At 37.6% G+C, this 10,790-nt stretch overlaps 1 protein-coding gene across 3 annotated transcripts in view; it reads left to right on the top strand.

The window, feature by feature from the left end:
• The first annotated feature begins 78 nt into the window (after positions 1–78).
• Positions 79–10,790, top strand: part of HPS5 (HPS5 biogenesis of lysosomal organelles complex 2 subunit 2) — a 37,252-nt gene continuing 26,540 nt past the window's right edge. Inside the window, exons 1-8 of one of the 3 annotated variants that reach the window (XM_081955098.1) lie at positions 79–290; positions 2,276–2,421; positions 4,267–4,377; positions 5,187–5,251; positions 5,973–6,165; positions 6,915–7,048; positions 8,034–8,249; positions 10,684–10,755. In XM_081955098.1, coding sequence (XP_081811224.1) covers positions 2,323–2,421; positions 4,267–4,377; positions 5,187–5,251; positions 5,973–6,165; positions 6,915–7,048; positions 8,034–8,249; positions 10,684–10,755 — 890 coding nt within the window. In that variant the 5' untranslated portion in view covers positions 79–290; positions 2,276–2,322. Of the gene's footprint in view, positions 291–1,844; positions 1,865–1,992; positions 2,154–2,275; positions 2,422–4,266; positions 4,378–5,186; positions 5,252–5,972; positions 6,166–6,914; positions 7,049–8,033; positions 8,250–10,683; positions 10,756–10,790 lie in introns of those variants that run through there. The other 2 variants (XM_081955100.1, XM_081955099.1) reach the window with 2 other exon arrangements.

Genomic DNA, 10,790 nt, shown 5'->3' with positions numbered 1-10,790 from the left:
CGACAAGGGGGGCCGCTGCGAAATGAGGGGGCGGGGCGAGGAGGAGGAGGCGGATCTTGGGCGGGAGGAAAGCGAGAAAGAAAAAGGGAGAGCTCGCGCTGTCACGCGCCGGGGTTTCTATCGAGAGGCGGGGCTGTGGAGCGGCAGAGGGCTTCGACTTGCGACGGCGGAGGCTGCATCTCTGCGGGGTTCAGCGGTTGTCCCTTTAAGGTTCCACGTTACGGATACCTGGGCTTTTTCTATAGCGAAGAGCGTTTTTAAAAGAAACCAACACTTGGTCTTAAGTTGCGGTGAGTCCTTTTTGAAGTCCGGACTGTCCCTTTCAAAGGCTCTTCTGCTCGGACTCGGTGTAAATCTGTAGAGTAGAGACTGTCACCGACAGGTATTGGAGTGGGTGGGTGGGTGAGTGGGTTAAATCCGTGTAGCTGAAGCCCTTTCTCTCTCATTTGCCATTTCTTTTTGTATGAATCTTTTCGCCAAAGTGCTGTCTCCCGCGTACACGGAGAGGGGGAGAGACGATTGGGACCCGCCTTAAGCCCCGCTTTTAATTTTCTCCCATTCTACTTCTTGCATCTTGTTCGTCGGAGTGCGGAGCTCTCTTGATTTTGCACGAAAGGAGGTCTTGGAAATAAGAGAGCCGCGTCTTCGATTCCCAAGGGATTGTAAAATCTACCTATCTCTCTGCAGGAAGGCATCAGAGAGTTATCTCGGGCTGCCCAGGCTGAGAAAGAGCCCCCTTCCTTCCCCAGGAAGGGAAATCGTCTCGCAGATTTACTTAAATTACGGGGGCATCCTTAAAGCCGCTGTTTACTCAGCTATGCTTTTAGATGAGGGAGTAATTTTCGGTAAATAAATAAATAAAATCCTAAGCGGGTTTCTGATACTTAGGTATGAATTGAGTTTGATTCATCTAATGATAAAACTTCATAAGGTTAAACGATCATCTGTTCTGGAACAACACTGCGGTGGAGAAAGAAAGGCTGAGAGAGTGGAGTAAGGTGTAACTTTGTTCGACACAACAGTAGGGAAGAAAAAAAAGAATGTATAGAAAAAAACATTCTCACGGTATATTAGCCACGATGAAAGACATTGTGGATGAAGTATAGGGTTTTAATCAGGATTTGAAACCATGGCTTGTAATATTTATCTCAACCCTGACTCTGATCATTTCTTTGTAAACGCTGGAGGGTTGGTGATTTAACTTGTACTTTCAGTTCCTGAAAACCTCCTGCAGTTCCTAAGTCCTTCTGCACCTCCTAAATTATCTTCCTGCTCCTCCACCCAAACTAGTGCCAAGAGAAGAGTTAATTGTGTCTCCTGATTAAGCCACCCTATGACTAAAGTGCTTTATATAAAAACTAAACAGTTGGGAAAGATCCACCAAACACTATAAAAATGTACCTTGGAAACAAACTGAGGAGAAAAATAATCTGTTGGGTGCTTCATGTCTAAATCTCTTGTATGTAAACCACAGGCAGGGATTTATATGATACCAGGAGTCCTTGATTTATGACCACAATTGAGCCCAACATGTTGCCAAGTAAGGCTGTTAAGTAACTTTTGCATCATTTTATGATTTTAAAAAAAATCATAGTTAAGAGAATCACTGCAATTAAGTGAATCTTGTGGTAGCTAAGTGAATCTGGCTTCCCCCATTGATTTTGGCTTGTCGGAAGCCAGCTGGGAAGGTTACAAATAGTGATCATATGACCCCAGGACAGTGCAACTGTTATAAATATGTCAGTTACCAAGCACCCAAATTTTGATCAGATGACTGGAGATGCTGCAGTGGTTCTAAGTGTGAAAAGTAGTCATGTCACTTTTTTCAGTGCCGTACCTTTAAACAGTCACTAAATGAATGGTTGTAAGTTGACTACCTGTAGTCTCTCCATATAATTTGCTAAAAGTACAAATGTGATACATTAACTAGAGTCAAAGAATAAAATACAACTCCTCAATGGCCCAAGGAAAATAGGCATTCAAGAGGCAACTGGTCTTGCCCTAAGCTGTCAAGTTTATATCCTCTTCCTGAAGAAGTTGATTAGTTCTGGCTTTGGACAATGCCTAACTTTAACAGCTTGTTTTAAAAGATAGGCTTTACCTTAACTCTCTACGTTACAGTAAATTACTGTGGTTTATGGAGCAAAATATAGGTTAGCACAGATGAACTAGGTTAAAATATAGCTGTCATGTTGGGCATGTTACACTTTGAGCATCAACCTTTTAGGTAGCCAAATTAACAGTATGAAATTGTATTTCACGTTTGCCCTTACAGGAGGAATAGAAAAATGAAGCAATAACATTTTGCCAGAGGCCATTGTCATGGCAGCAATACCTGAAACTTACAGCCATGTGTTGGCAGAGTTTGAATGTCTTAGCCCTCTGCTTTCTGCTCTCAGGCTGGATTCCAGTCGTCTGAAGGTGGGTTTGAGTCACAGCTATTTTTCCGCTTTTTCTCCCTTTTTGATTGTAGTTTGACATTCTATATATTAATCGCATGTAATACATTATAAAGCAACATTTTGCTGGTCTTTTGTAGGTAATCATGCTAGTTGGTCTGAAACTGAAACAGTTTTGGACAAATAAAAGTAAAAAGCAAATTATAAAAATAAAATAACAATGGAATTAAAGAATTCCAAACATAAATTGCCCCAGGAACTGAAAGGGTAATATTTTGCTCAGATATAATGTCTGTAATTTAGCCAGATTAAATGTTGCTTCCTGTTTCAGCTTTGTATTTGATTAATGGCCAGCCAATGTATTTTGAATGTTAGTTTCACTTTTTATTAGGAATTATCAAAACAAATGCCCTCTTTCATTAATTTGTGCATTTTCATGTTAGGTTTTCTTTCAATTTTTTAGCTAGACCTATCAGCAAAGAATGCTTTGGCAATTCTTGTAAGTCTGCTGTAATTTTGTAAATTAAATCCTGGCTATACTGTAAATAGTAATTCTCCACAGGTCCCCCCCCCCCCCCATGCATCTTGGGTTCAGAAATATGATAAACATCAAAATTGGTTACAGATGGCCCTCAACTTATGACCAAAATAGACTGTTGGGTACCCGATGTGTAAGCCTCTTGTATGTAGTTTTTCTAAACCACAGGTAGGGATTTATATGACTGCAAGTAATCATTGATTTACGACCACAATTCAGCCCAAAATTACCATTCCATTTCTAAGCAGGGCAGTTTGTGGATTTTGCCCCATTTTATATTTTTTTTGCCACAGTCCTTAAATGAATCTGCAGTTGTTAAGTGAATCTGCCTTTCCTCATTGACTACTTGTTATAAGTTGGCTGGGAAGTTTACGAATGGTGATCACTCGACCCTGGGACAATGCAACTGTCATAAATATATGCCAATTGCCAAGCACCCACATTCTGATTTTGTTACAATGGGATGTTGCAACAGTCATAAGTAAAATGATCATGTCACCTTTTTCAGTTTCATTGTGATTTTAAATGATTACTAAACAAATGGTTGTAAGTCAAGGACTACCTGTACTTAAATTAACACAATTTCAGACAATTGTCTCTGACCCTTGTTTGTTTGAACCGTGCATATTGGACAAATCTGCTTAAAGTTTGGAAGACACAATAGCTTATTTCATGTTAGATCTTTTGTCTGCAGTAGAATTACAATCACAAACACTGTCTTTATTAATCTAAAATGAAAGCAGAAGTATCTGAAATTCTGCAGGTAGTGAAAAGGCATACACAATACAAAGTTCTTTATTAAGGGTTATTCTTTAACATTAAAACATAGCATGGTGGTATTTGTGAACTGGACTGTTATACCCTCTTTTTTGATCAAGGGCAGCGTATAGTCATTGTGGTATGTATCAGGATACACCTGGTGAGATGCAAAAAGGAAGGAAATGTCTCAAAGTAATGTGACTCTCTGCCCAGAGGAAGATATTTTTTGTCTTCAAACTCCATTTTTCATGTTGCTATCTCTATACCTTAGCTCTTCTACTTTACCCAGTCTATTAGTGTTTTTAAATATTAACTTATCAAAAAAAATGACAGATGTGTGAAAGGGAATTGGAAGCCACCAAAAAGCCTCAAGGAGGCACTAGTTTATGGGCAATGTGTTTTATGCTAAGCTGCTGAGAAGACTTGTGGGTTCTAGAATTCAAAATTAACGTGGTAGAAGCAAACATAAGATCTTCCCTGCCTGTTTCTTGGAAGTGAAAATATGATTAATTATGAATCAGACACAAAGTGAAGCCTTTTAATAACAACTTTCCTTTCCCTCCCCTTAAGTGTACATGTATCGGAATTTCTCGAAAATGGTTAGCACTAGGAAGTTCAGGTGGAGGCCTAAATCTCATCCAGAAAGATTGTTGGAAACAGAGGCTTTTCCTCACTCATAAGGTAAGACGGAATTAAACTTGCAGCAACCTTAGTGTAAGAATGGATTGTAATGGGCAGGAACTGGAAAGGATGATTCAGAAAAACAACAGTGAAAGAAAACAAAATTAATTTTAGAGGCCTAATACAGTAGTTGTTGCATAATGACTTGTTGCTTACCCCTCTGCCCCAAATTACCTATGACTGGTCTTGAAGTTATAACTACTGCAACAGCGCCCCCCCTCCCCCAATCACATTTCATGTGCTTGGTAACATTTACAATCCTGCATATTTGGTTGTAGTTTACCATAGTCATGTGACCACTATTTATGCTGTTTTTGCTCATTTTCAGCAAAATAAAAAGTCCATTTGGGAGAACGGATTTGCTACCAATATTACTTCTTCATTGATATTCCATTTGTACCCTGTTTCCCTGAAATAAGTCCTCCCTGGATAATAAGGCCAATTGGGCTTTTGAGCACATGCACTAAAATAAGCCCTCCCTGAAAATATTGCAACACAGCAGCAGCCATGAGGTGACCATGCTGGCTGCCTCCTACACCTGAAAAATAATAAGACCTCCCCGAAAATAAGGCCAAGCGCTTATTTCGGGAGGTCAAAAGAAAATAAGACTGTCTTATTTTCGGGGGAACACGGTAATGCTCAGTTTTTTCACGGTTAAGAGGTTGAAAAAAAATCTATTTAAAATCTTAGACCTTAAGAGTACAAATAAATAATACCAGGTGTTATGATTGGAATAGATAATTTTTAAAAATGTATGTGATGTGGGGGACATTGTGGAAACCTAGGGTGATCATTTTATCTCTTTGTAGGAAGGTGCCATTTCCTCTGTTGCCTTTTGTTTGCATGATGAGGATTATGTTGCTGTAGCTACCAGGTAAACGACATGTTAATCAAATGATTTATGTACCGTCCATCATGACATTTTGACAAGAAAAGATTTATTTCAGTGATGCAGGCAAGATGCTTATATATGTGTTGAGAAAAACGAAAGTAAAATGAATATTAAAATTAGAGATGTCCAGTCTTTTTTCCTGGCTGCTCATCTAATTAACTAATAGCCTTTTCACGTAATAGTATATTTAGAACTTCAGATGATCCACTGTCCTACAACTCATTTGTGTGCATGGGATGAAGAATAAATATGTACACTATCAGCTTGTCTTGGTATCCAGAAACATTGGATGCTGTGATCAGTTCTGACTTGCAAAATATCACAAGTGGAGTATTATGTTCTCTTTACTTTTTATGCAAATAACAAGGGGAAAGAGAAGGATGAAATACTTAAATTCAGGTGTCAAACCATGGTTTGTCAGAACAAGGCTAATATTATTTGCCCTTCAGAGTATTCTGTCTGTAAATAACATTCTATTTGTTTAGCGGGATCCATTGGAAGAGGATTGCTAAGAGAAGAGGCATACAACATTTTTTTTTTGTAAGGGCTAACCTTCAGCTGGCAGTGGAAGGGTTTGAAATGACTTCATTTTACAATTAACATTTGACCAAATTGTATCTTTTAATATCTACTGAATTTGATATAATGAATGTAATATTATGAATGAATAGTGGCTTAGAAATAATACACTTTATTTTCACAGTCAAGGCATTGTTGTTGTATGGGAATTAAATCAAGAGCGCCGTGGGAAGCCAGAGAGGATTTATATCTCTTCTGAGCACAAAGGCAGAAAAGTAACAGCTCTTTGTTGGGATACTAATGCACTCCGTGTTTTTGTTGGTGATCATGTGGGGAAAGTGTCTGTGATCAAGATTAATTCCTCCAAACAAGGAAAGGTATATTTTCTTACTGAATTTTGAACATAAGAGCTAAGCATTAGCAAGTTTTAACAAACATTAGCAAGTCTTAACAGTCAGGATTTCTGATCTCCAAAGTACCAATGTCTTTCAAGAAAGCACAACCTGCAACATTGCTAGGTTAATGGGTTAATTTGTTTGATGGACCTCCCCTTTATTCTTCTGGTTTCAAACCCAGGTCTGATGATAACTGCCAGGGTGAAAGTGGTTGCTTCCATGATGAGCAAAGAAGGTTGTTTGTGAGTTGTGATATAATGGGAAACTCTGGTTTCTGATAGACTTTTTGGTCCAAACTCATTGGAGTCAAATTTGACAGTTTGGATTAAAAAACCACACGCATAAAAATACATTTTGGGTTATTGTGGCATCACTGTGGAGAATCCGTTTGTATTCTGAATTGTGTAATAAGATAATGTCAAAGGGTGACATTATCAATCAATCAAGTTCAAAGAAGAAGCTATCCTGCACTGCATACTCTTTCCCCCCAGTTCATATTAATATTTAGAAAAATGTTTTCACTGATCCTTAGATATTAATGATGTGCAGTTTCAGACATTTCAAGTGTAACATGAAATGTATCTTTAAAAGATTAATTATATGTAAGTTTTCTTTTGCTTTTGTTTTCTTGAACAATTTATCTAAGTAATTTAATTTTGAAGCTTCTGTTCTCTATGAATGTATTAATCAGGCATGAAAAACATGAGTGCATTTTCATTTTTTTTCTATAGGCTGCTACTGCATTTGTGATGTTTCCAATTCATATTATAACCACAGTTGATTCTCGTGTAGTTCAGCTTGATTATCTGGATGGCAGATTGCTTATCTCTTCTCTTACACGCTCTTATTTATGTGACACGGAGAGGTAATTAAAATATTAATTACTGTCTGAAAATTTGATGCCATGCAGGTAATCTGCAAGGCATCTTTGAAAATAGTACCTTGCACTTAGAAATAAGAGCATATATTTTTGTCACACATCTGAAGGTAACATTAAATTATATGTGTTAGCTCAAGGATCTCAAACTCATAATTGTCATGAGTTCTACATGAGGAGTAATTTATTAGCCTGAAAGCTACAACATGAAAGTCTTGCATACATTGAGGTAATAGTTGTAACTATATTGAAAATAAGGAATATCATAATAAGGTATGACACATAAATTAAATACTTTAAATTGCAGAACAGAGCTGTAATACAGATCTTTATAATATTTATAACATTCCCAGAATACTATCCACTTTAGATAGTAAATTTCACAACCTTCTAATTTGTTTATGTTCATTGTAATCTTCAGAATGTCAAAGCTTGTACATTTTATAACCTTGACGTATGCTGATGCAGTAACTTTACTAACTTTGTTTCCAAAGGCGTCATATAGTTTACATGGCTTTCTATTTATTTTACTCTGTCCTCACTCTGCACAATCCAAGATAAAGTTTCATAAACAATTTGCTTTAGAGATTATGCTCCAAAAGAGGGTAAATATAATAAAATGTAAGACTCACGTAAGCTCTGGCTGCCTCATCCTTCACATTCCCCAGAAGTCAAGCCAAGATAGCACAGACAAGTTCTGATATTGTTCCGGCAAGTTGTTCAATTTTCAGGAGTGGTTTTTGATACTGTAGAAAAATGAAGGTTAGGGAAGGAGACAGGAAAACCCTATTAACCTAAAGGACTTTAGTTTTCTGCTATTGAGTGTACTTCTTTGAATTTTATAAGCTAAAAAATAATATATACTATATATACATATTAAAATATGGACATGTGAATGCCTTCAAATCTTTGGGGATTTTTAATAGTGTTCAGTAAATTTTCTTCTAAATTCTCATTGTTTTTGGTCAAATAGGGAAAAGTTTTGGAAAATTGGAAACAAGGAAAGAGATGGTGAATATGGAGCTTGTTTTTTTCCCGTTGGAAAGAGTGGGGCAAATCAACAGTCACTGATATATTGTGCACGGCCTGGTTCACGGATATGGGAAGTCAACTTTGAAGGGGAAGTCCTGAGTACGCATCAGTTCAAACAATTGTTGTCCTCGCCTTCTCTTCCTGTTATTACTATCAGGTATTGATTCTAATGCAATCAAGGATTGTGTAGGCTTGAAATCTAGTGGGGGGTGTGCCAGGCTTGGAAAGGATTTCATCAGCATTCCAATATGTAAGTTAAAGGGAGAAGCTGAAACCTAAAATTATCAGTCATTCTGTCTGTCCAACTTTGATGTAGTCATTCCAGTGACATATATGCAATATCATGAAGATTATGTAAAGATGCCTTTAAAGTGATGCCAATTTGAATTGCTTCTGAAATTTCTCTGCTGATTCACATAGGAAGAAATCCACAAGTATCTTTTCAGACTAATACATTTCATTAAAAGGCAGAAGCTTTGATGAGTATGGCTCACATTAACAATCTGGTGAAGTGAGGTGTAGCTTACAGAAGCTTACACCTTTTAATAAAACATGTTTGAAAAAGTATTGTTGTAGTTCTCAACCTTCCTTGTGGAACCATTTAAGAAAAGTGATATGGACAGGCAGGCAAAGATGCACAGTCTGAGCTAGTTTTAGTGATACATCTTTTTATACAAATAATTATATAGAAAATCCTGACAATATCCAGTTGTAGAAACATTGCAAGAAATAGATTTATGTTGGGTCGACATAGTGCCAAACTTTCAGAAATATGTATGAAACTGTCTACAAAGTGTCACTTGCAATACTTTTATGGGTAACATTTGTACATAATATTCTTTCTATTGTTATAGACAAATGCTTTAAAATAGGAAAAGTATGTTTAGGTCTTTGGGAACATTCTAAAAAATAAGATAAAGTTTGGAGTAAAGAAAGTACAATACAATACAATAGCAGAGTTGGAAGGGACCTTGGAGGTCTTCTAGTCCAACCCCTTGCCTAGGCAGGAAACCCTATACCGTTCCAGACAAATGGCTATCCAACATCTTCTTAAAGACTTCCAGTGTTGGGGCATTCACAACTTCTGGAGACAAGCTGTTCCACTGATTAATTGTTCTGTCAGGAAATTTCTCCTCAGTTCTAAGTTGCTTCTCTCCTTGTTTAGTTTCCACCCATTGCTTCTTGTTCTACCTTCAGGTACCTTGGAGAATAGCTTTACTCCCTCTTCTTTGTGGCAACCCCTGAGATATTGGAACACTGCTATCATGTTTTCCCTAGTCCTTCTTTTCATTAAACTAGACATACCCAGTTCTTGCAACCATCTTCATATGTTTTAGTCTCCAATCCCCTAATCATCTTTGTTGCTCTTCTCTGCACTCTTTCTAGAGTCTCCACGTCTTTTCTACATCGTGGCGACCAAAACTGAATGCAGTATTCCAAGTGTGGCCTTACTAAGGCATTATAAAGTAGTATTAACACTTCACGTGATCTTGATTCTATCCCTCTGTTTATGCAGCCTACAACTGTGTTGGCTTTTTTGGCAGCTGCTGCACACTACTGGCTCATATTTAAATGATTGTCCACTAGGACTCCAAGATCCTAGTGGACAATCATGCAGAGAAGAGCAACAAAGATGATTAGGGGACTGGAGACTAAAACATATGAGGAATGGTTGCAGGAACTGGGTATGTCTAGTTTAATAGAAAGAAGGACTAGGGGAGACATGATAGCAGTGTTCCAATATCTCAGGGGTTGCCACAAAGAAGAGGGAGTCAAACTATTTTCCAAGGCACCTGAGGGTAGAACAAGAAGCAATGGGTGGAAACTAATCAAGGAAAGAAGCAACTTAGAACTGAGGAGAAATTTCCTGACAGTTAGAACAATTAATGAGTGGAACAGCTTGCCTCCAGAAGTTGCGAATGCCCCAACACTGGAAGTCTTTAAGAAGATGTTGGATAGCCATTTGCCTGAAACGGTATAGGGTTTCCTGCCTAGGCAGGGGGTTGGACTAGAAGGCCTCCAAGGTCCCTTCCAACTCTGCTATTGTATTGTATTGTATTGTATCCCTCTCACAGTTACTACTATTGAGCAAGGTACCACCTATACTGTACCTGTGCATTTTGTTTTTCTTGCCTAAATGTAGAACCTTACTCTCTTCACCATTGAATTTCATTTTATTAGATAGTGCCCAATGTTCAAGTTTGTCAAGATCCTTCTGAATCTTTCGCCTATCTTCTGGAGTGTTGGCTATTCCTGCCAGCTTGGTGTCATCTGCAAATTTGATGAGTTCCCCATTTATTCCCTCATCCAAATCATTGATGAAGATGTTGAAGAGTACTGGGCCTAAAACAGAAGCCTAGTACTCTTCAACATTTTCATCAATGATTTGGATGAGGGAATAAATGGGGAACTCATCAAATTTGCAGATGTAAATGAATATGTTCATGAAAAGAATTTAAAATAAAGTTATTCAAAACTATAAGCTGTTCCAAATCTTCAGCTCGTTGTGATTTAACAAATTAAGCATGAAATAAAACTGATGCAATTAATAGAACTAAATCCTAATTTACCTAAATGTCCTTTTTTTAAAGGGAGGATCCAGAGTATAATGCTTCCGCAAACTCTCCTCAGTCCTTGGCATTCCCCAAGTTGCTTTATTTAAGGTAAATGTAAAGCAAGGTTTTTATTTTTATAAATT

This window comes from Natrix helvetica (genome assembly GCF_964273705.1).
Source record: "Natrix helvetica genome assembly, chromosome: 1".
NCBI classification, from domain to species: Eukaryota; Metazoa; Chordata; class Lepidosauria; order Squamata; family Natricidae; genus Natrix; species Natrix helvetica.
The sequence above is the reverse complement of the archived record's forward strand: the minus strand, read 5'-3'. Positions and strand labels throughout refer to the sequence as shown.